This window comes from Primulina eburnea, chromosome 18 (genome assembly GCF_022965805.1).
Source record: "Primulina eburnea isolate SZY01 chromosome 18, ASM2296580v1, whole genome shotgun sequence".
Lineage (NCBI taxonomy): Eukaryota > Viridiplantae > Streptophyta > Magnoliopsida > Lamiales > Gesneriaceae > Primulina > Primulina eburnea.
In genome coordinates this window covers 31,004,502-31,029,393 of record NC_133118.1, presented here as the reverse complement: position 1 = coordinate 31,029,393, position 24,892 = coordinate 31,004,502, and the positions used below count along the sequence as shown (strand labels likewise).

Below are 24,892 nucleotides of genomic sequence, written 5' to 3'. Positions count from 1 at the left end.
TTTTCAATTTGATTTCTAAATTTTTAATATAAAAATCAAAATATTTTTAATTTGATTTGTAATTTTTTAAACGCAAAAACTCGTATTAGACAAGTCCACTGGTCAATTTGTGCGACATATATTCTATTTGGGGCAACCATGAAAAATATTACTTTTTTTAGGCTAAAAATATTATTTTTATCGTAAATATGAGCACAGTTTACATGTCTCGTGAATAAACATATCATAATAGACACTCTTTTTTAATATATAAGTATTTAAAAATCAAATATATAAACACACAATGTGTACAAAAATACACTAGATATTATTTTACATTGAGTATGCCTATTGAGATATGGTCTCACAGATTTATATACGTGAGATTAGTCGATCTATCTTATATCTATGATGAAAAGTAATATTGTTGGTATAAAAATGATAATATTTCATGAGTCAGGTAAGAGACATGTTTCATGAAATTAACATGTGAGACCGTCTAATAAGATTTTTTATGTAATATGTTTATAACTATAAAAACGAGCTGATCCTGTCCCGGCTCACCTAATAAATTGGTTGGCTCCACCAAACACAATCACGAGTTATGGTTAAGCTCGTCCCACTGGCCGATTCTTCGATTCTAATTTATTATACGATTTTAATTTATATATAATTTTCCAGCTCACCCTTAGATTTTTATCACTAAAATTTTAGTAACCGACCAAGTTCATTACTTTCTCTATTCCTTAGAAAACAAATCTGAATCTAATCCAGCTTCAAAAACATCTTCATTCCTCATCAGTGTTTGGATGTGTTTGTGAGAAACGTTTTCTTGATAAATTGCTTTCAACTTCTGTGACATTTTGAGAATTTCGCAAATATAAAATCTCTGTTTTTGTCTAGGGGGTGAGCAACATATAATCGAATCATTTTTGGTTGACGGATCTCCATCATCAAATATTCTATATAAGAGCAATTGCGGCCATGCCATGTATAACAATTATCCTCACTCCAGATCGAATAGTTGCGTCAAAGCTCATATATTGGAACTATAATTAAGCTCATATATTGGAACTATAATTGAAAAACAGAGAAATTCATATAATTGTCTTTGACATGCAACCAGGTAAGTCCCCAGGCATAGATGGCATTAACCCCGCATTCTTTAAAAGGTTTTGAAATTTAATTAGAACTAGAGATGACTATTTTCCCACGGGTTCGGGACGAAGAGAAAACTTGAAACGAGGAAGGAGATCCGTGATTATTTTCGAGTTAAACAATCCCCGAAATAATTTAGGAACGAGCATGATGATAATGTCCTTGTCTTCGAACTTTGGATCGAAAATAATATTAATAAAATTATTATTATTAATATTTTTTTTGAAAATATTACTTATTATTAATACCTGATATTAATATTATCATTAATAATAATTACAAGTTTTCTCGCTTTTGTCTTATTAATATTTTTGAAATAAAGATGAGAACGAAAATGTGGATTTGATCCATCCGTGTTCACATTCGGGGATTCCCCGAACCCAAATCCTCGAAAAAGCGAGAACTGAGGCAAGGATCGGCCAACCCGCCCCGTACTATTGCCATTTCTAATTAGATTGATGTAGTTGCCTACAACGACATGGAGTGCCAGTCTACTCTCAATGATACAAATGTGTTGTTAATCCCGAAATGCAAGAACCCCCAACCAATGAAAGTCCTTCGCCCCATCTCTCTTTGCAATGTACTGTACAAGATTGTCCTCCAAGGCATCATGGGCCGGGTTAGAGACATAGTAGATACAAACCTAGGTTTCTCGGTTCACTTTATCTAAATAAGCGAACTCTGGCTATTCTCTTTTTTATGCTACAATTTTTGTTTGGTTGGAGACACCGATGTGTATTGGTAACCTTATGAGTCTGTACTTTGCTAATTATACTTTTGAATAAATGAACTCGTCGGCTAAAAAGAAAAAAAAACTAGAAGAAATTTAACAAAACAAATAATCGAAGAATAAATCGAATAAGTTTGAACTTGGATAAGATTTAGATAAGATCCAGAGAGATTTGTGCACTGATAAATTTTCTTTCACAAACTTTTTCACGAGCAGCGAATGTAAAATAAAACAATGAGTAAGCGTATGATAAACACTGTTTGGTGAACGACTCCACCAACACAACCGTTGCAGTTCAACTTCCAATAAACAACCACAAAACCAGCCAAACTACGTTCTCTATATAAGTAAAAAGCCAATGTTCTTCATCCTCCATCACCATTACTCACACTCATCCACCAAATTCTTAGCAAATGGCAAGCAACAAGCAGCGGGAAGATCTCCGTGCGAACGCAGAAATCGTCCATGGAGCTGAGGAGTGCTACAAGCACTCCCTAAAGATGCTGGAAGAACTGGGATTTCCAAGAGGCGTGCTCCCACTCAAGAACCTCGAAGAGTGTGGCCTAGTGCGCGAAACCGGGTACGTCTGGATGAAACAGAAGTCCCCATACGAGCATTTCTTCGCTGGGACGAATAGTGTTGTTAGATATGACACAGAGGTGACTGCATTTGTGGAGAAAGGCAAGATGAAAAAGATGAGTGGTGTTAAAAGCAAGCAGCTTCTTCTGTGGGTACCGATAGTCGAAATGAGCATGGACGAATCCGCGGGGAACAAGATTTACTTCAAGACTCCAATGGGAATTGGGAGGTCTTTTCCTATTATTTCTTTCATGGATGAAGAGGAGAAGCACCTGCATTTGGAGAAAATATGTGAATCCATTGAGGCTTAATTACGTTTCACCACATATTTTTCCACTTATTTGTGTTGAATTTTATGCCATGTCTTGGCAATAGCAATTTTTACGCAACTTATCAGTTAAGAATGAAAAGTTCGAATGAGTCTCGTGCTTATCAATTATCTGAATTATGCTGCAAATTCCATTCTACAGAGTGTGTGAGAATGCCACAATTTCAAACAAATTTTTTTCTATTGTAGAGTTTTTTTAAAAAAAATATAATTTATGCGTTCAACTTTCAGATACAAAATTCATCATCATCGAGCATTTCAAATACATATTTATGACCATGACATATGTATATATGAGCCTGGAATGAAAGATTTACTAGTTTTACAATTCTATTTACACAAAAACTATACGATTTCATGGATCAATTTCGTGAAACAGATATCTTATTTGGGTTACGCTTGAAAAATATTGTTTTTTATGTCAAAAATATTACTTATTATTGTAATATGAGCAAAATTGTCTTGTGAGACTGTCTCACAAGAGACTTACTATTCTATTTAAGATGACGTTCAAGCAAAAGTCAGCTTTAGCATATGATTTTCCACTCTAGTTGGATGACACTTAACAATCTAAAACTGAACTTCATTCCTCACTCCATGAAAGGAACTAGGTAGAGTGTTGTCCTAGAATGACGCATATTTTTGTTATTATTTTTTAAAAAAAAATTATTTTAATTTGAATTATAATTTCATTTAAACTTTTATATGTCAATATAATTATCTATAAACAATTGATCAATTGATGATATTAGATATTCATATTCTAATCAAAAATTTAAATTAATTAGATATATAAAAAGTAATATATGATTTATCGTTCTACATTTATAATTTGGTACTTCATTAATTAAAAAATTATCGTAAATAACAATAAATATGCTTACATTGTTTTCTTAGATTAAAAGTTTATATAATGGTTAAATTGAATATCATTTTAGTATTTGGTGGAAAGGATGCATCATTTTGGTTCAAAAATTGCTTTAAAGCTTTCCGATTAGTCCATCCGGACAATGTAACCGAATGCTAGTATCTCATATGGCATCAATGGCTTCATCGTGAGTTCAAGTTCGAGACTTAATTATAACAAATATAGCAAAAAAAACTCTTATAATGGATTCCTAAATGATAACGTTTCATATAACAAGTAGTGTATAGATTTGTCATTTGAAACTAGCAAATTTAAAGAGGATTTATCCACACATGGCGCATGGCTCATGTTGAATTTTTTGAAAAAAATCAATTTCACCACATCCATACCACAACCTTGTCAACAAAACCAGCACAGGTGAGATAAAAGCCAAATCTACTCATATATATGCCCTCAATGCCATCTCAAGAAAGACATGAAGATCAGAAGAATTAAAGATGCATGGGAATGTTGATACAAAATGAAGTTCTACAGCATTTATCATTACACTACAACACACTTTACACGAGACTACCGAAGTAAAGCTTGATGCTTTTACATAAATTGTAGGTCAATATGCCTATCAAACTCATAACTCAGTTATCTGTTTATCCTCTCAAGCGAGCAATCAATTCATCCTGTTAACAGAGATGAAAGCAAGAGTGCCGTAAATAAAATTGAAGTCGCTGCATTGTATGATCTTTCATCACACTGGGACAAAAGGTATGGGAGCTACAAGTTGAATACAATAGAACTTGCCTTTTTCCCTTTTGGTGAGAGTCCTTTCTCCTTGAGAAGAGCACGGAGTCTTTCTACTGTCAAGTTCTGTAGATTTTTGTCCACCACTTGGGAAGATCCCTCTACATATGCGAAAATGTGCATCATAGTAATTTAGTCACAACAAAATAATTAAAATCAATGATAAACTATTGAAACAGAATGCACTCACTTTCTTCAGCTATTCCACATACATTATAAGAGGTCACATTCAAGATTATTACACAGTACTTGAATCAAGGAAGGTCATTGCTTTGTGCATCATGGGCTCCCTTCTCTTTTCTCAGGTCTAACCAAATAGAGAGTTGGTTTCCCACTCAAATCTTAACTCACTAGATTCTTTCGAGCTTGTATCTTTGTTTATTCTCACATGGAATGGTCAACAAGCGAAAATATTGTCAGCAGTGTTGTTTGCTTCGACTTAGAAGTACGAACTTAAACAAAGAAGATGTGGTTTTCAAGGCACTGTCTAATCAAAAAGCTAAAGTTCTTTCGCCCTCTACTGGTATCAAACTTGGGTTCATCTGCAGCTTGGCCCAATCCACTCACTTAAGATCAAGGATAATGGTGGAATCACCACATTTACACTTTCTACAATTATATGATTCTTCATCATATATCAAGCTCAAATTATGAAGCCAATGCTTGCTCAGACTCATTCAACTAAGCTTAAATACTATCTCACATTTGAAGAACATCCAAGAACTTTCTTTGTCCTAAGAATTAGATAACACGCACTCCCTAAGAGTGCATAGAGGTGACTAACAAGAGAGGAAGCCTCTCCACCTTGCGAAGATTTGGGAGTCATAACAGTTTCATAATGTTCAGTTAATAAGTTGTCAAAAAGATTACGATAAATATTCACCTTGCAAAGAACCTAGCTGAGAGCTGGACATTGCCCTCTTCCCTGCAGCCTTACCATCCAAAGCTCTATCAGCAGACCTGACGAGATGAGGAAGAGCGCAGGAACCAAAGGGTTACAAGGAGATTAATATAATGGTAGGGATATAGAACCTACTCACACTGCTATCACCCTAGTAAGATGTATTCATCACCTTTTCTTAGAACTCTGACCTGCAGCTGGACTTTTTCCATCTTTTACAGAAGAAGCGGCCTTATTCTTCAGCATAAGAGACCTAATCAGTATATTTGTCTGGTTTGTTTTTATGAGTTGGTCCTCTGATACAACAAGATCAAGGTAATATCTTCCAAATTAGCTATCAACATGTTGGTACATACACAAAGTAAAATCTTCCAAGTACAACTATAAACAGCCTAATTGTCAGAGGCTGGCCATGCCAAGTTATTTGATTGGCCACAAAAAAGTAAACATGCTTTAACAGGTCCTAGCATCAAATAGCACCATAAAAGACACATCGACAATTGTGTAAACAATTTAGAGGCAGAAAGACCAATTGCAAACTGCTCTTTGAGAAAAAAAGATGATCATATCCGAGATACATAATAATTAGCACTACAACATTTATCTGCAGAACCTAAACATATTAATCATTAAAATATGTAACAAAGAACCTGGAGGTGATGTATCATGATCACAAACATATACCCGCATTCCACCCTGCAGAATTGCCAAATGTAAATAACAAAACAAATGTGAAAATGTATGGATATATTTCCAGGGAATTCAATGAACATTAAATATAGGCCTTTCCCATATATTTACCGAAATAAATAAGCAACCACCGAAAGATACCAGAAAAAGCACATATATTTGAGAAAAATAACACTCCAGTTTTCATCCGCTTTCAAATGATATTTAGAATATAAGAATTCAGGATACAATTTGAGAGTGTCTAACAGTCTGAGATTCAAGAATGTTGGGAAAATTTCTGGTAGTCCCTTTTGATTCAATCGCTTCGTAACATTTATTTTCAGCCACATGTTTCATTCATAACACAGAATCTCAGACGTGTTCAGATCTCAGCAAGAAACATTGGCTTGTTCAGGTGACATCACATGCCTAAACAAATTCAACATGTGTTTGAACTCCGAGATCAACATATCTGCAATATTTATTCATCACCTGGTAAGTTACCAACAAGTACTAGCTTTGAAAGGCTAAGTCCATTTACATAAACTGTCACGGAAGATCAAGTTAAGAAATCCGTCATTACCGCCTTCTTTCATTATAGTCTCCCAGTGGAATGGTGCCCCATCTGCAGTACCAAATACATTGTTGATTTTCATCCTTTTAACATTCCCCAACATACACAGTGTTTCTTTATGAGAGTCGGTGACCTCAATTCATGAGTCATGACTCAGATATTTTTCCAGAACCAATCCCCATTTTCTTCTCGTAGCTAATTCAAACTAAACACATTGCTTAATTGCCGATAACTGCATTTAACTTGGTCAAATTTCACATTTTGTCGGCATCTAAATGCACGTTACTTGCTCAAATACCAAAGGTTGAAAAACCTTTGAAGTTCCCAGAATTTACAGATCCCGACCAACACTATGAAGATGAATCAGTAGCATATGCATCAAAGAATTAGTAATACATGCAATGAAGCAAGCCTCTGTTAAAAAGATAATAAATTTAGGGTTTTAGAAAAAGAATAGTACCGGATTGGAGGAAAAGACCGTGGACGAAAAGAGTCCCCGAGATGGGAGGTTGGCCAGAAATTCTGTGGCTTTGCCGCCGGAACCAGTGGCAGTATTGCCTGAATCTGGCGGCGAAGGTGCGGCGCAACCACCATCCATGGCGCCGTTTAATTTCACAGTAAATTATATTATATTTCTATAAATAAATATTTAATAACAATGTTAGAGAGAGAGTAAAAGGGCAGTCCTATGATATTCTGACAGAGGAGGAAACCAGGCTGACCTATATACGTCGAAAATACGGGAAATTTGGCTTCAGTCCCCAGTCGCCGTTTTTCTTTGTTTTCAGTCCCTAGGTACTTTTTTAGTACCACATTTCTACATGAAGTGTACCACATTTCCACATGAAGTGTACCACATTTTGTATGAAATAGTACCACAATTTTGTGGGTAGGGAGTGAATGCAAAGAAATATTATGATTGGGGATTTTTCAATAACTTCCCCTCGAAAATAACCCTAATCTTTTTTAATTATTTTTTTATTGATTTGACTGATTTTATTACTATCAGTTTTAGACTCGAGAATTCAAGATCTCGTCTCAAATTTTTTTTAAGTATGTAAATCTCGTCTCAAATCTAAAACAACTCGAATAATCTTGATTTTGTTTATCTTTTGTCAAATTAGTTTCCATTTCTGTTAAGACTGAATTTGCTATGCAATATACGATAGTGATAAACACATTCGAAAACGAACTTAAAAATTATAGTATGTGTATATATTATTATAAAATATATAATAAATTAATATCTAGAACTTATTAAACAATACAATTTAATGAAAAAGTCATTATATTATATTATATATATACCACGAAAAAGTCATTACATTGTACTGTTTAATAAAGTTGTGTCCTATAATTAATGAGATTGTTTACTTTAGGTGTGTAAAGTGTGGAATTTAATGTGCTAAATAAAAAATTTATATAAATTTAAAACATAGATTGTGAGGAGCTACAGTCCAACACTGACCTAACTAGATCCGTCCTTAATATAATGTTTATAGTTTTGTGTTATTGTGATGAGCTACATTCCAACAATGACCTAACTAGATCCGTCTTTGGATATAATGTTTATAGTTTTGTGTTATCATACGATCAAAACTAAAAAAACCCTTATCTATATCTTTCAGTTTACTACATCATTCGTTGTTTGAACCAACCAAATATTATAAGTAATTATAACTCATAAAATTTATAACTTATAAATATACAATATATGTTTTACGAATAATATATTTTGTCTTCTAAAAAAAAGATATTTATAAATTCAAGTTAAAATTAAGTTAGAAATGGCAAAATCAACATGGCCTCGGATTTATTACACCAAAATATTTTATATATTGTGTTAATCTAATCTAATATGTCTTTTTATAGATAAAATAAATAATTTGAGAAGATGTTAGGATTAAATTATGCTTTGTAGTGCATTTTTTGTTAGAAAAGTCAATCAAAGTAAAACATTTTTTTTTAAAATAAAGTATATTTTTTAAAAAATATAGCAATTGATTTAAAAACAATTTTTAAAAAGCACTTATTAAATGCTTTAAGTTAGAATTTTGATTTTGCTTCTGTTTCTAATTTTTATTTTAATTTTTTTTAAAAAAAACATTTTTCATCATTTATACAAACACATAAATTGCTTATGCTTTTTTATAATAAAAATAATTTTAAAAAGTAGACTTATTTCAGCGTTTTTTAATCTACAAATTCAAACAAACAAATAATATATTAGGTTATAATAACATTAAATTAAAATTTTGGAAAGTAGACCAAAACTTGAGGACGAAAAATAAAAATTCTGAGATTAAAAATAATTATATTTTTATTTATAGTTCAAATAATTTCAAAATTAAATTAAATTAAAGACATCAATTATTTCTTCCAATTTTATCTTTATATGATATTAATATTACAATTAAAATATATCAATTTAATCTCTCCATAATTAGTCAAATTTTACTTTAGTCTATCGATAATGATAAAAAAGACTGTCGAGTGTGCAGAATAACTAGTTTTAATTAAAAATCCTTCAAATTTCCTATTGATTGAGTTCAATTTTAGCATTTTTATTCATTCACATTTCATCAAATAGCTTGAATGTTATCATCAAGATTTCGAATTTGAGACGAGTTGCAAAATCTAATATCAAATTCCACTACTGGAAAAAGTTAAATTCCATTTTACTATTCATAATTTCAATCAATTAAATAGTTAAAATCTTATTTTTAAATCGAAATCCCTCAAACGAAAAACATTCATATCTTCTGTTCATTAGTTGGAACAGCCAACAACCTTCGGCGGATTTTTTGAAGCTCGGACTTTGTTTCTTCCTCAGTTCATAATCAAAGGTTTCCAGTGGTAAAGCTCAGAATCTTATGCTGTTAAATTTATTTCCTTTTCCTAATTTGTTTCTGTTTTTTGGAAGAGTAATTCGCTCCAGTCCTTCCCCGGCTGAGTTATGGATATTTCTGTGCCATCGGAAAAAATTCAAAGCAGCTTGAGGTTTGCTTGTTCGCTCACAAATTCAACAAATTTCAAGCAAAAATTCATACTTTACGAGTATTTTTCATTCGATAAGAGAAAATGCAGAACACCCGTTTCCCAATTTCGGTGTTCTATGTTAGATCATGGATTAAGACCTCGACCGATGCCTAAACCTTTCAAAAGAGATGAGAAGATTATCACGGAAGATAAAGAAAACATTTTGGAAGATACCCAGATGGTGAATTCAAGCTCTTGTTCTGGTATTTGTGGTCAAATTGAGAAGCTTGTTTTGTGTAAAAGGTACCACGAGGCTCTTGAATTGTTTGAGATTTTGGAATGCGAGAATAGTTTTGATGTTGACAATAGTAGTTATCATGCACTGATAAGCGCTTGCATTGGACTGAGATCGATAAGAGGTGTCAAGCGGGTGTTTAATCATATGCTTGATTCCGAGGTTGGTCTGGATTTATATATGATGAATAGGGTGTTGGCGATGCACGTAAAATGTGGTATGATGATTGATGCGCATCAATTATTTGACCATATGCCAGAAAGGAATTTGGTTTCTTGGAACACGATGATCTGCGGACTTGTGGATTCCGGTAACTACATAGGTGCATTTAGGTTGTTTTTGATGATGTGGGAGGAGTTCTCAGATGCTGGGTCTAGGACATTCACAACCATGATTCGAGCATCTGCTGGCCTGGAACTGATTGGTATTGGACAGCAGTTGCATTCCTGTGCTTTGAAGATGTGTGTGAGTAAGGATATTTTTGTATCGTGTACATTGATTGACATGTATAGCAAGTGTGGTAACATTGAGGATGCGAGATTTGTGTTTGATGAGATGCCGGAAAAAACCACTGTAGGATGGAACAGTATTATCGCGGGTTACGCATTTAACGGTTTTAGTGAAGAAGCTTTGGGCATGTACTATGAAATGCAGGATTCTGGCACCAAAATGGATCATTTTACTTACACAAATATTTTAGCAGTTTGTACAAGGCTAGCCTCATTATAACATGCCAAACATATTCATGCTGGTCTAGTTAGAAATGGCTTCGAGTCAGATATGGTTGCTAATACTGCACTTGTGGACTTCCATAGCAAATGGGGAAGGATAGCAGATGCTCGAAATGTCTTTGAAAAAATGCCCCAAAAAAATATCCGGTCTTGGAATGCCTTAATATCTGGATATGGTAATCATGGAAGGGGAGCTGAGGCAGTTGAATTATTTGAGCGCATGATTCATGAACGAATGGTGCCCAGTCATGTGACTTTTTTGGCAGTTTTGTCTGCTTGTAGCTATTCGGGGCTCTCTGATCGTGGGTGGGAAATATTTGAATCTATGAGTAGGGACTACAAGGTGAAGCCTCGGGCAAAGCACTATGCTTGTATGGTTGAATTATTAGGCAGAGAAGGGCTCTTGGATGAAGCTTTAGCATTTATAAGAAATGCTTCGTTTAGACCTACAAAAAATATGTGGGCTGCATTGCTCACAGCTTGTAGGGTTCGCAAGAATTTTGTGCTTGGTAAATATGCAATTGAGCAACTATATGGAATGGAACCAGAAAAGCTCTCTAATTATGTCGTGCTTTTGAATATTTATAATGGTTCTGGAAAATTGGAAGAAGCAGCAGAAGTTGTCCAAACCTTGAGGAAAAAAGGCATGAGAATGGTGCCTGCTTGTACTTGGATAGAAATAAAGAAGCAGCCGAATGTTTTCTATACCGGAGACAAGTCCCATCCTCAAATGAAGGATATATATGATAATTTAGATTACGTCATGCTGCAAATCTCACGGCGTGGATATGCTCCCGTGGCAAATAATATGCTTCCGGATGTTGATGAAAGAGAACAGTTGATGATACTTCATCATAGTGAAAAGCTAGCAATTTCGTTTGGGCTTATTAATACTCCTAGTTCAACTCCTTTGCAACTTGTCCAGAGCCATAGAATTTGCAATGATTGCCACAATGCTATCAAACTGGTTGCCTTGGTGAGCAAACGAGAACTTATTTTCAGGGATGCTAGTAGATTCCATCGTTTTAAAGATGGCAGCTGTTCTTGTGGTGATTACTGGTGACATGCATTTTGCTAATTTTGTAAAACAGCGAGACAAACAGCTTCCTTGTTTTTCCAACATGATCGTGGAACATAGATTATTTGATTATACGATTCTCCAAACTAATTTTGTATCCTCTGCGGCTGAGTCTTCCTTAACCATGTTCTTTGGTCACTTCTGATTGTAGCTGAGTAACTGGGGATGATGTAGGTTGTCATTTTTGCAGGATTTCAACCTTAATTCCGACATTAATTGTGACGTTTATGGGATAACTATATTTTTCTCTTCCTTGCCTCTTTATCGGTCCTTATTTTTATCTAATTATGTAGACACATAATTTTTTCACAAATTATTTAAAAACAAATATTATTTCACAGTTTATATATCGTTTCAAATAATCATGATTTGATTTCTCCAATCTTTTTCTTATATGTTTTTGAATCATTCAATATCTTTTTCATCTTTTTAAAATATTTCTGCTTCTTTGTTTGATTAAATTCAGCAATCTCATAATTATATATGATTTTCATATATTTTCATCATTAGATTTGAAGTTGATTAATCTGGATACTTGTTTTGTTTTTTTCTTTATTTGAGTCATTCACACTTCACGTCTTATTTTATTTTCTCTTGTTTTTTTTGAAGTCTCACCTTTATCATTCTTTCACAAGACAAACAACAAATATTACAACCTCAAAACTGGTTTATGGTTTCTTATATTTTAGGTATGCATCACTCTAAATCAAATAATGATAATTGAAGTTTTTCCTTTAAAAACGTTGGTTAATTATGTCTCAAAATAATAAAAATCTCAATGAATAAATAATAAATCATCATAAATGAATCAATTATTTAAAATCAGATGATAGAAGTCCATCTTATCATGTCTAAATAAAAATAATAAAAAATGAAAAGGATGAACGATATCTATATAACAAGTTTAAAGTATAAATTAATTTTTTTTACTCGTATAGTTCTATAATATTGAGAATGCTCGAATAAGAAATGACATTCACTTCGACATCATAAGCCAATCATTTATGAGTACGAACTTTGATTTACAATCATGTTTCGAAACAAAATGAGAGGAAAAAAGGAAAGAATGAAGAGAAACGGTACACGAACAACGTATCCAAATTAGTGTAATTAGGTGAATTGAAATATGAACTGATCTTAGCAGACTGAAATAATTCATAATTTACTTGTCTTGAAAAAAATATGCTTCTTCTGATGTCAAACTAGGGAATCTTTTCACATATCTTGGCATTAACCAACTTGTGTCCATTGGTTCTTTATAAAAGCGAATTCTCATTAGCAAGAAGATGGAAGGTCATCATCATTCAGTGTCATGCCATTACATATCACGAGTACTGATTTATCTGTCCTCTGATGAGAATCGATCAATATCAGCAACAATAATGGTGGAAGGAAACTTCTTTTGCACAGGGTCCATGTTTTTATTTTGCACTCAGAAAATATATGCAATTTATTTCTCTCCTTTGAAGATGAGCGTTACGTTGATTATGTGCATTAATAAAGTTTTATCATGCTCAGTGATTTGTTGATTACAGAGAACAACATGAGATCACGACTTGCTTTTGAATGCTCCCTCCCCTAAGCTTTAGCATCAACAGGAATCGAGTCGAGAGAGTATGCATTTAGGTCCTCATGGCCGATTAGGAGCATTAACAGGAATGTTGTAAAACTTCGAAGGCTCCTGGGAATTCCATTGAATGAAAATCAGTTGTTCTTGCATGGTTTGTTACACATTTTCTCTAAAAATCATGTTTCTGCACGTATATAAACATGATAAACAAAATCCTCTGACTGAAGCCTTCTAAACACTCCAATCTCTCTATAGATGGTGTATTATTCTGTATGAGATTGTATGCCTAGGGACCTCAATCGCCTCTATTTATAGGCGTTTCTCATACCATCAACGAGAAAAATCGAGAGCCGAGAGTAAAAAGAATCGTGTACGCATCTAAATTTTCTTGGCCGTCACCAATTTCAATTTGTACATTGTACACGCTACTTCTTTTAATATATGTCACGTTTTTCTTACATTCTCCTACTTGACACATATATCTCATTTACCATAGGAGAAAACAAAGTACATGAATCATGACGACCGGTTCTCTAAAAGCGAGTATGATCTTCCATATATCACAATGCATTATGTCTCTCAAATTTGTATAACTTAATGAATAAACCCAATGTCTATTCGAGGTCCAACTTTATTGATATTTTTCTCAAGATAACTGAATATGTACATAACTGAATATGAGAAATATCATAACTGAATGCGTTTCATTATCAAAACCAAATGTATATAACATAAATTTATTATGGAATCAAATCCATCAGTAATTACCATATGATCCTTTAACATCTGAAATTTTCATGCTTTTAGGTTAAAAGATCATCAATTCAGTGCTAACGTGTTTAATGAACACTTTATTAACACATTTGCCAACGGTTTAAAATAGATTATGTCGATATACTTAATTCGACCACCGCTTTAGTCACAAAGACCATAAATGAATTGCAGTAATATAATCTTAATGACTTAGACATAGAATAAATAATTCTAAGCCCACAATGGAACTCCTTAAAATACACCACACAATATTACTTCAATGACGAATTTTGACTCATAGTGGAAGTAGCAAATCACTTTCCAAATTGTCAATTCGTCTCACATAAGCATGTAAATCTTTAATACCATAAATGTATCCCAAAAAATTTTGCAGCTTTTTTTTAGTGGTCAAATATTTATATTACTCTGATAATAATTAAACTCTCACTAACCTTCTGGTATTCATAATGGCCCACAATATTATCAACAAAACTTAATGAAGATATAACATTGTAAAACCTGAAATACCACTAATGTGAGACATGTTTCATGAATCCATATCGTTTTCTTAATCTTGAAATATTAAATATTCATCATCACTATAGAAGAATTCTTTTTGTTGTTCGATGTTGCCTAATGAGACTTTATCTGTTTTGAAGACTCATCTAAAAAATTAATGGCAATTGAACCAAATTTTTATGGAATTTATATGATTGGTTTCACAACATCATAATGATCAATATTCTGAATGTGATCGCTCCCACTAATCAATTCATTTTCAAGAAATTAAAATCAGAGTAATAGAAATATGTTGCAAAATTAATGAATACATGCTAATGTTACTAAATGAAGCAATAAACCATATATCATGTTTTACTCATGTAAATCATGATCTACATATGAATAACTGACATAAAAATTGTCTGTGGACTGAATTTTTAATTCAATTAGATTCATACAACTTCATGATATAACAATTGAATTATATTCAATTCTTAATCCACGTGGATAAATTAAGAAAATAATTCAATATTGTATCCTAATTAGTTATATTTAACATCACGAAATTTCTTGTGGGATAAATTCAATGTTCAAATATAATTAATTACAATTTATATCCCTTATAACCAAATGTGATCCTCATAATTTATGTATAGTTTTAATTCAATTAAAGATGTTGTGGCTATTCTTCAATTAATTAAAATCATATGAATCACTAGGATATTAAATTCTTTATGCATAAAATATTTATTCTTCATAATTATTCATCTCAAAGTATTATCAAAATGATGAATAATTTTATGTAATTTATGTGTGTTACAACTAAATGTGATTAAAAATTTATGTATAATTTTAATTCAATTAAAGATGATATCGATATTCTTTATAAATTAAAATTATAAAAATCACTAAGACATTAAATCACAATTATTTAAATATTTATGCTCTTAATAAATTTCTTTCATGTGAGCCCACTTAATGTATAATTTTGCATAATTAAGAGTGATGTGGCCAAACCTTAATTATTTAAAATTAGACGGTTCACTAGACATAAATTTTGATTTTATAAATGTCCTTAATGTGATTCTTAACCGACTTAATTTATAATTTCTCATAATTAAGAGTGTTGTGGCTAAACCTTAATTATTTAAAATTATACTGATCACTAGAAAAAAAATTTGGCTTTACTTAAATCTTTATATAATAATATTTAGTAACACAATCAACACTTTCCAAGAGTGCTCCCAGGAAAGATAGGTAGTGCTAAGGCCCTTTAAATACCTAACTCGTAGTCAGAGCAACATTCTTCAGGGAGACCAGTGGCAAGTCAACGCAGTTTTAAACCGATCTATGAAGAACTCCCTCAGATCATGTTTCTTATGTCACCTTATAATTATTATTCAACTTAATTATCCACATTTATGTGAATCTTTATAAGCCAAAATTTTTCATTAAATAACTTTATATTCACATTTTTACTTAATATGAACAATTATGTTCCCCATCAGTTTTTCTCTTCAATCAGAATAGTGATAAAGCGAGGATAAAAAATGTGGGCTCCTCATAAGTTTTTTTTCTTTTATCAGAGTAATGATAAAGGAGGATTATTTGTTCATTTGTGAACATCTGAAATATTTTATAATATTATATTCACATCTTACTTGATATGTTCATTTCAAATTATAAACAACTTAATATAATTTAATATGAACATAATGTGAATATTGATGTACCAATTATTTTTCAATATTATTTGTATTTTAAATTTCAAGAATAAATGAAAACATGATATTAAATTTGCATGTACATATCAAACACTTATCCATAATATTTGACATTTTATCTAACATGCAAAAATAATTTCTAAACATCTATTGAAAATTGCACTGGATATAATTGAATTCGTGAGTCTCATGCATTTACCGACAAGAATAATTTAATTCGTGGGTCTCATTTCATTTAATATATATTGAAGGCTTCACATGATTTATGTGAAATGTTGCCTTCACGAAGACATCTCATTATATCACGTAGGCATCTCATTATATCACGAAGGCATCTCTTCATCTTCCCCGAAAATTTTTCGGAACCCTTCATCTTAAAAATTAATATAATTTAATATGAACATAATGTGAATATTGATGTACCAATTATTTTTCAATATTATTTGCATTTTAAATTTCAAGAACAAATGCAAACATGATAATAAATTTGCATGTACTATCAAACACTTATCCACAATATATGACATTCTATCTAACATGCAAAAATAATTTCTAAACATGTATTGAAAATTGCACTGGATATAATTGAATTCGTGAGTCTAATGCATTTATTGACAAGAATAATTTAATTCGTGGGTCTCATTTCATTTAATATATATTGAATGCTTCACGTGATTTCTGTGAAATGTTGCCTTCACGAAGACATCTCATTATATCACGTAGGCATCCCATTATATCACGAAGGCATCTCTTCATCTTCTCCGAAAAATTTTCAGAACCCTTCATCTTAAAAATTTCTTTCCTCAATTTTTTTTTTTTCAAAAATCAGAAAACTGAATATTTTCATCTTCAAGACTTCAATGAAGATTTTAAAGGTGGAACCGAGAACAAAATTCTTGAGGTAAGTTTCTTAATGATTATTATGTTCGAACTTCAAGTTTCAAATTCTTACGTAAAACTTCAAAAAATTTCTTAAAGTTCTTGATCTTCGATCTTTAGAAAATAAAATATTTTCAAGGCAGAGGTATCACGGCTCTGATACCAAATGTTAGATATTTTCTCTAAAAATCATGTTTCTGCACGTATATAAACATGATAAACAAAAATGCGGAAGCTAAATCGAGCGTTACCTCCAGCCATTGAATCATCTTTAAGTCTTCTGATTTTCCTCTGATTGAAGCCTTCTAAACTCTCCAATCTCTCTATAGATGGTGTATTATTCTGTATGAGATTGTATGCCTAGGGACCTCAATCGCCTCTATTTATAGGCGTTTCTCATACCATCAACGAGAAAAGTCGGGAGCCGAGAGTAAAAAGAATCGTGTACGCATCTGAATTTTCTTGGTCATCGCCAATTTCAATTTGTACACGCTACTTTTTTTAATATGTATCACGTTTTTCTTACATGGTTCACATTTGAAATACTATCAAATCAGTAATTATCTCGTGGATAATACATGACCACCATGTGCTCAACATAAGAATTAAAAATTCTTGGAGGGAAAACGAAATAATCAATCCATTTTATCTTATTCTATATAGTTCATAGTTTCCCAGGCTGAAGGAGTTGAAAATTATTCATGATGTTGTATTCCTTAAATGATCTTTCTATATTTATGTATTAGTACTATGCATATATGATTTTTTTTGTGATTTCCTGATGTTTAATGTGCCAGAGAGCTAGACACAAATTGATTGACACCCTGGAGTTCCCTACTAAGTAAAATTATTGGGGGGTGGATGCCTGGATGGGTTGGAGCAAAGTGAACAAGTGCAAAAGCAGCCAACCCCATTCATGGAGTGGAGGGGAGACCATTTTTTCACTATCCCTCATCCAGGACAAGTCTTTGAAAGCAGAAGAGAAAGGTGTCTTGCTAGCTGGTTGAATTGTGCTGGATCTCACCAATATGACTAAATCAAAGAGTGATGTGAACTGCTCAAAAAATAGTCACAGGTGATATTCATTTGCTTCTTTTTTTTTTTAAATTTGGAGGGCCTGAAATTGTTTTATAATGACAGCACCATGACCTTTATCTGAATTAACATGAAGTACGTGCGGTGCATATTGACATTAATTATATATAATATGAATTAAAAAATATATATAAACTTAAAATATCTAAAACTTGTATTATTAGCAAATGATAATAAACAAAACACATATAAAATAATATAGATTGAAACAAACTCAAAAAAATGTTTATCCTTCCACGCACCGTTCATCAGGGAAAGTAACAAAAAAATAGCTTTTGGAGGGCCTGAAACTGTTTTATAAATGACAGTATATATGATCAGCACTTTTATCTGAATTATACGAGAGAAAGTTGATACAAAGTTCATGGTCTCCTTGAGTGGAGGCTCAGGGCTGTCGACAGTAGTAGATTTATTTAAATTATTACAATATATGTCACTATGTCAGAATACATATATGATATAAATTTACATATTATTAAGCGCACTCTCCAGAATGTCCCAGAATAGATAGTGCTCATTCTTGTATTTATAATTTTTTTATTTCACTTTTTCTAAGGGGTGAAAATCCCGTGTACCCTTGATATATATAATTGAACAGAAGTCATGGAAATTTACCACTGGCATAGAATCTGAATTAGAAAATATCGATACTCAAACTTATAAGGCCAAACCATGATGCTAAAAAGCTGATGCAGTATAATTTCAAAACACTCTTGAACAACCTAGAAAAAGGAGGATTAATGAATAATAAAAGACCGCGAAAACTTTTTCGTAATCCGATAAGGCAATGCTTTTGCGCGAAATCTCGAATTAATACGTATACTCTCCGTATGTGTATACACAAAGTGATATCACTTGGACGGCCACCACAAAAAAATGTCTAACAAGTGAAGAAAATGCAAGTAAAAGCTTTGTGATACTACAACCATTGCAAGGAATGGTGTAATACAACACTTTTTTTAGTCATTCCACGGACCATATATTTAATTTATTTGATATATATTTCAACTATATACATAAGTACGTGTAATTTGAAGACTTTGAAATCAATGATAAAGCATATATCCCACTCCTAAACTGTTACCGCCATGGTGTTATCCACATTTCTAATTTGTCAGTGTTTGAGTCCCACAAAAAATGAAAACTTGCCCACCTTCGAAAGTCCTCTGCCATGTTCTCTGCACTACTTTATATGAACAGTTGATTTTAATGAACAATCTCAAACTTTTATCTGTGCCTCAAAAATTTTTATCTTTCTCGAAATTTCACCTGGTAAAGGTTTAAGTCTGTGTTTTGCAATCAGATATGAATTATTATCGCGATTATTCGGTTGATAGTGAGATATTTTTGTTAGTTTTTCATATGAATCTAATATCGGGCCTTGTTGATTTTACTGTGGAATGAAATGCTGACATTTTGAAAAGACAAATGTTAAGGATTTGTCATAATATTTAGTCTGAGGATCACTCAATAACATGCATGGTCCTATCCCTTTCCTGTGTTTGCCTTTACGAAAATCAAATTTGATTGATATTCGAAATGGGTGGATGTGCTGAATATATCAAATAGGCTAGCTAGTGACAGAATGTGTAGAATACAGAAGCTGTCATATTCAAAAAACAAATTATTGATAAATGTTGGTATCAGGAATGTACGTAGCATTCAACCATTATTTTTTCTATGTTTTCGTACTTTGAGATATAAATCATTCACAACATCAATGGTTCAAAATAACCAGCACAATTCATCTGTCATCTTATTACATTTTTTCCCTGAAGTTTTAGTTGCCCATTTTAATAATTGAAATTCCAAATATTGGCTGTATCAGGGATGGCAAGATGCATGTGAAAAGTTAAAAGGAAAATAATATTCACTCACCAGATACTGCATCTGGTTCAGCACTCAGTGAGGCCGCTACAACATTGATAAGCTGTGTGGGTGAATAATATTTGATAATTTTAGGGTCTGGCTTTTGTGTTCCCATACCTTGTTGCTGCTATACGTGCAAAAGTAAGAGCAACTTTTAAAAGATTAATCATAACTATCATATAACATATTTGGTGTTGTGTGTTCACTTATTATATTGTCATGGCACTATCCTAGCTATTGTGTTTGTGTGTGTGAGTTTCATTTTGTTTGGAGTTCACTTAATTCTGGTTTTTTGCAAATCGAGATTTTGAATTGAAAAGTGTGAGAAAATTTACCACTGTCGTTATAAAGCTACTTGAATAACTTGATTATGATGACTATGGCTTTACTCATCGCCAAGTCCACCGACTCAGACACTGAACCATCTGTGCGTGTTCATGCTATATATGCTGCTCAATTCCCAAGTCTCGATAGTGATTATATGTCTCGTACCCACTCCACAATTGTTTACGAAGTGGCATATACAAGTTTCAAAGGCTCTTTCATCTAAGGTACTAACTTATCAGTTTCAGGCTTTGCACGATAGATGTTGCCGACAGGTGATCTTTAGAGCCGTCCCCGTCATTCTATGTTGAACCCAGCTCAGGCCGGCTTTTTGCGACGCCTTTATCATCTCGCTGATAACCCTAATCACAGCATCCTTAGTGTTGTGAGTCAAGCCAATGTATGACCATAAGATCATTTCTCAAGAGTGTAAAATCTGATGGGATGTGATCAAGAATCATATAAAAGCAAATTATTCAGATGGAAAACATGTCAAATGGTTAGCTGTTACACACTTTTAACAGTGTTAGTGATGTTTTTAGTAAGACTTATAATCTTATCCAGAAAATGTCGTGTGTTTCTTTCATGTGTTGGGTTTCCAGACATGGATAGTGGGTGTTTGGTTTTTGGTTTTTGGTTGAAGTAAAGTTAAGAAGTTGAATACAATTGTATACAGCTATGCTGTACTCTTCTCACTGAATTCTTGTTTGCTTTTTGTTCTCTTTCATTTGCCTTTTCTAAACCCTGTAAGGTTCTAAACTTGACTTGACCATATCAAACTTCCACACAGTCTGTAATTTTCACCAAGATTCATCACTCCACTTTTACAATATAGTTCGTCGAAACAGTCGCTGCGGTTATTATTTCGATTTTATTTCACTACTCTTCCACAAACTTTTTTTTTGATTCATTAATGGGTAGAAGTTGTACTAATGCATGATCATCACTGGTATTACTGTTGTGTAATATAGAAGTAGAACCAAGACAAAAAAAATTTAATTTTTTTATATTCACAGACAAAAATCATGTATTTATCTGTGTGTATGTAAACATAAAACGATGATCACTGAAAATTTTATGTACATTCAATAAGCTTGCATTATATATACTTTATTTTTTATATTAAACATTAATAAAAATATAATTATTTTTTATATATCAATTCTATGTTAATTGAATCAAAAAATACATTTTAAAATAATAAGTAATTAATTTATCGATTAATTAATATATTTCTAAATTAATAAAATATCACGGTCCTAAAATTATTAATTTATATATAGTACTGAATTTTCTGAAATAAAATGATTTTCATGAGAATTGCCAATTATAATATTGCCATTAACTTTCCATGGCCTTGTATTAACCAACGATTTAAGTTTAATGTTGTTTAGAAATGAAAATTAGGCAGACTTGCATTCTACAATATGGGAAGTCGAACATCTTGATTGAGTGGGAGTGGAATGGAGTTGAAATTCAAAATTTAATATATAATTAATTTACAAATGGCCTAATTTATTTTATTAAAAAAAATTATACCAACTTTCCTTTCATAAAAAATTGGGTTAAAAAAAATGAAGCCTGAGAAATCCGTGAGTTTTTATTAAGTTAACGCGGGTTTAATTATACAAAATCACTGTAAAAACGTCTTGACTCGATAACAAGATCTCTCTCACCGACGATGAAGGTTAAAAAAATGAAGCTTAAGAAATCCGTGATGGGTTTTTTTAACCTTTATCGTCGGTGAGAGAGATCTTGTAATCGAGTCAAGACGTTTTTTACAGTGATTTTGTATAATTAAACCCGCGTTAACTTAATAAAAACTCAACGAATTTTGCAAAGTTCAAACATTATATACATACATATATATACTTCATTGTATAAATGAAACTTTACCATAAAATTAATATGTAGTGAAACCAAAAACAATAAAATCATAAGGCTGATACATCGAAGAAAACAACTCAGCTGATCTGTCGATAAATAGAACTAAAGATTCAAGAATTAAATCAAATTACCTTAAAGAGATGCAATTTCTGCAACCCCAATCCACCTTTTTTATTCATTTTCTCTAATTAATTAATACTCGAGTGATCTTGAATCCACCCAAACATCAGCTGCTAACGATTTCAAGGCCTAAACTTGATCCTACAAGATTGGCAGGTGATCTCCATACACGTCGAATCGATCTTCCCAGTAGCCCTATCCTTCATTTTCTCCACCCTTTCCACCTCCTCTCGAGCCCTCTCCCATATGTTGCGGGCACGTGCAAACTCCACCTGTGCTAGCTCCATCTCCCTCCTAGTAAGCTCCCTTAGACGCTCCACGTACGATTTCTCCATCGACGCTAGCCGAATCTGCTCGGCAGATTGCCATTTTAGAGCTTCAACGCAGCCAGCTGGATCTATCATCATATGATCATTGTAACTTTCTCTAACTTTTGATCTTAGTAGAACTCGGTTATTATCCACCGGTGAGACACTTATTGACAGCTTGAGGTCTAGAGATGGAGGCTCGAAGTGATCCATCGATGATCCGTATTTCGTGGACGAATCCGACTGCCAAGATGGAGGAGGATATGATGAAGAAGCTGCTGCATGATGTGAAATGCTGGAGAATAGTTGCATTTCTTGTTGGTCTTCTTCCATTGAAGAATAATGTGACATTATTATATATATATATATATATATATATATATGTATGTATATATATGTATTATATTTTAGAATTATTATTGTGTGGGGGTGGCTACGGGTTTTTTCATTTTTGAGAGAGTTAGGCTTTATAATATGAAGTTGGAAAGAAAATAGGGCACATTTATAAGCATTTCCCACAAAGGGTTAATATAAAAAATGCCCATTTATTCTATCTCCATGCACAAAAAAAGGACCCGGGGGGTGGGGGGACCAGTAACATTTGCAATGCCGTACAATCGCATGATTATAGTTTCAGGAAATATTTCTAAAATTATAAGTTTAATTTGTCTCCAAGTTAGACATGTGATCACATATTCATGTCCTCTATTTGTGAAATGGGGAGAGTTTTGATATAATTGGGTATGTAACTCGAGAAGTCGTTTCAAAATTCAAACTTTAAACAGGGTGTCAAATTAGTTGTAAGATTATTTATGTCCTTATTTTGAAAAAAAATTTATGTGAGACGGTCTCACGGATCGTATTTTGTGAGACAAATATCTTATTTGGGTCATCTATGAAAAAATATTACTTTTTATGCTAAGAGTATCACTTTTTATTGTGAATATCGGTAGGGTTGATCCGTCTCACCAATAAAGATTCGTAAGACCGTCTCACAAGAGACCTACTCAAGATTATTTATGTCCTCATTTTTTGGCTTACTTTATTCTAACTAACTAGATATACAAAAATTCAAGAAACTATAGTGAATTCTCATTGTATGCACCAAAATAATACCCAAAGGAAGCATCCCTCAATATAAAATCAATTTCACATAATGTTTATTTTGATTAAAAAAAATTCAAGTGATCCAATATATGTTGTTGATTCAATGTCCCACCCCCTATATGAAGGATTATATTCTTATAAGTTCTTTGCTTTTATCCCAAAAGCACCTAAATTTTTTTTTAGTAAACTACAAATTGACTTGAAGATTTCTCCATTATTTAATATTAATTAGAGTAGGTCTCTGGTAAGACGATCTCACGAATCTTTATCTATGAGACGGGTCAACCCTATCGATATTCATAATAAAAAGTAATACTCTTTGCATAAAAAAGTAATACTTTTTCATAGATGACTCAATCAAAAAATCCGTCTCACAAAATACGATTTGTGAGACAGTCTAACACAAGTTTTTGTACGTTGAATTATTGATTGGACTTTAACTTAAATTAATTAGAAAAAATTGGGAGGAGGGATTTGCTTATGGAAGCAATAATTACAAATCCACGTGCAATGGGATTTTATTTTTTATTTTTTATTTCTTATTTTTTAGGTTTTGTGGTCTTTAATTAGAGGGCATTTTGCTTTTTGTTTGCATGGTAGGCCTAAGCTTGCTAGCCCTCTTGCTATAGTGCGAAAAGTTGTCAACTTCTTTTCACCCAAGCATGTGGGTATGGTTCGGAATTGATCCAGCTAATATATTATTTTAAATTTTATTAAAAAAGTAGGTATCAAATTATTATTTTTGAAATTAAATTTTGAGGATATTTACAATTTTTTTTAAAATCTTTAATCTCGTCGTTTTTCTTGGTAGATTCCGAATAGAGGGTGGGATTTGGTGGTGCTTTCAATCAGCCTGAATACACACTTGAAGTATTAATTTTCTCGTTGTTTAATTCAATATTAGGAATTCTTGATATATATGTTTGAAATTGGAAAATCATGTCATAAATTATTACAAAAAATTAAAAAAAAATCATATGAGACTGTTTCACATGTCAATTTGGTGAGAAACGACTCATAAAAAATATTAATTTTTATGTTAAAAGTATATAATCACTAGAAAAATAGATCATGTCGATTCATGTTAC

General features: G+C 32.3%; 4 protein-coding genes across 4 annotated transcripts; 2 read left to right on the top strand and 2 right to left on the bottom strand.

The window, feature by feature from the left end:
* The first annotated feature begins 2,074 nt into the window (after positions 1-2,074).
* Positions 2,075-2,957, top strand: LOC140819781 (uncharacterized). The gene has a single exon (XM_073179985.1). It carries the CDS (start codon positions 2,281-2,283, stop codon positions 2,755-2,757), a length of 477 nt encoding a protein of 158 aa, XP_073036086.1. The 5' UTR covers positions 2,075-2,280; the 3' UTR covers positions 2,758-2,957.
* A 1,103-nt stretch (positions 2,958-4,060) lies between these two features.
* Positions 4,061-7,270, bottom strand: LOC140819903 (protein LOWER TEMPERATURE 1-like). Its single transcript, XM_073180175.1, has 6 exons — positions 7,045-7,270; positions 5,992-6,037; positions 5,514-5,637; positions 5,324-5,400; positions 4,441-4,541; positions 4,061-4,319 (listed from the first exon to the last, which is right to left on the bottom strand). Exons 1-6 carry the CDS (start codon positions 7,180-7,182, stop codon positions 4,290-4,292), a joined length of 516 nt encoding a protein of 171 aa, XP_073036276.1. The 5' UTR covers positions 7,183-7,270; the 3' UTR covers positions 4,061-4,289.
* A 2,042-nt stretch (positions 7,271-9,312) lies between these two features.
* On the top strand, positions 9,313-11,913 carry LOC140819964 (pentatricopeptide repeat-containing protein At5g50390, chloroplastic-like). The gene is given in 2 exon segments (XM_073180248.1): positions 9,313-9,440; positions 9,508-11,913. A coding segment is annotated over 1 exon segment (2,112 nt). The 5' UTR covers positions 9,313-9,440; positions 9,508-9,540; the 3' UTR covers positions 11,653-11,913.
* Positions 11,914-19,995: 8,082 nt separating this feature from the next.
* LOC140819549 (uncharacterized) lies at positions 19,996-23,139 on the bottom strand. Its single transcript, XM_073179685.1, has 2 exons — positions 22,401-23,139; positions 19,996-20,744 (listed from the first exon to the last, which is right to left on the bottom strand). Exon 1 carries the CDS (start codon positions 23,046-23,048, stop codon positions 22,512-22,514), a length of 537 nt encoding a protein of 178 aa, XP_073035786.1. The 5' UTR covers positions 23,049-23,139; the 3' UTR covers positions 19,996-20,744; positions 22,401-22,511.
* Positions 23,140-24,892: the final 1,753 nt, after the last annotated feature.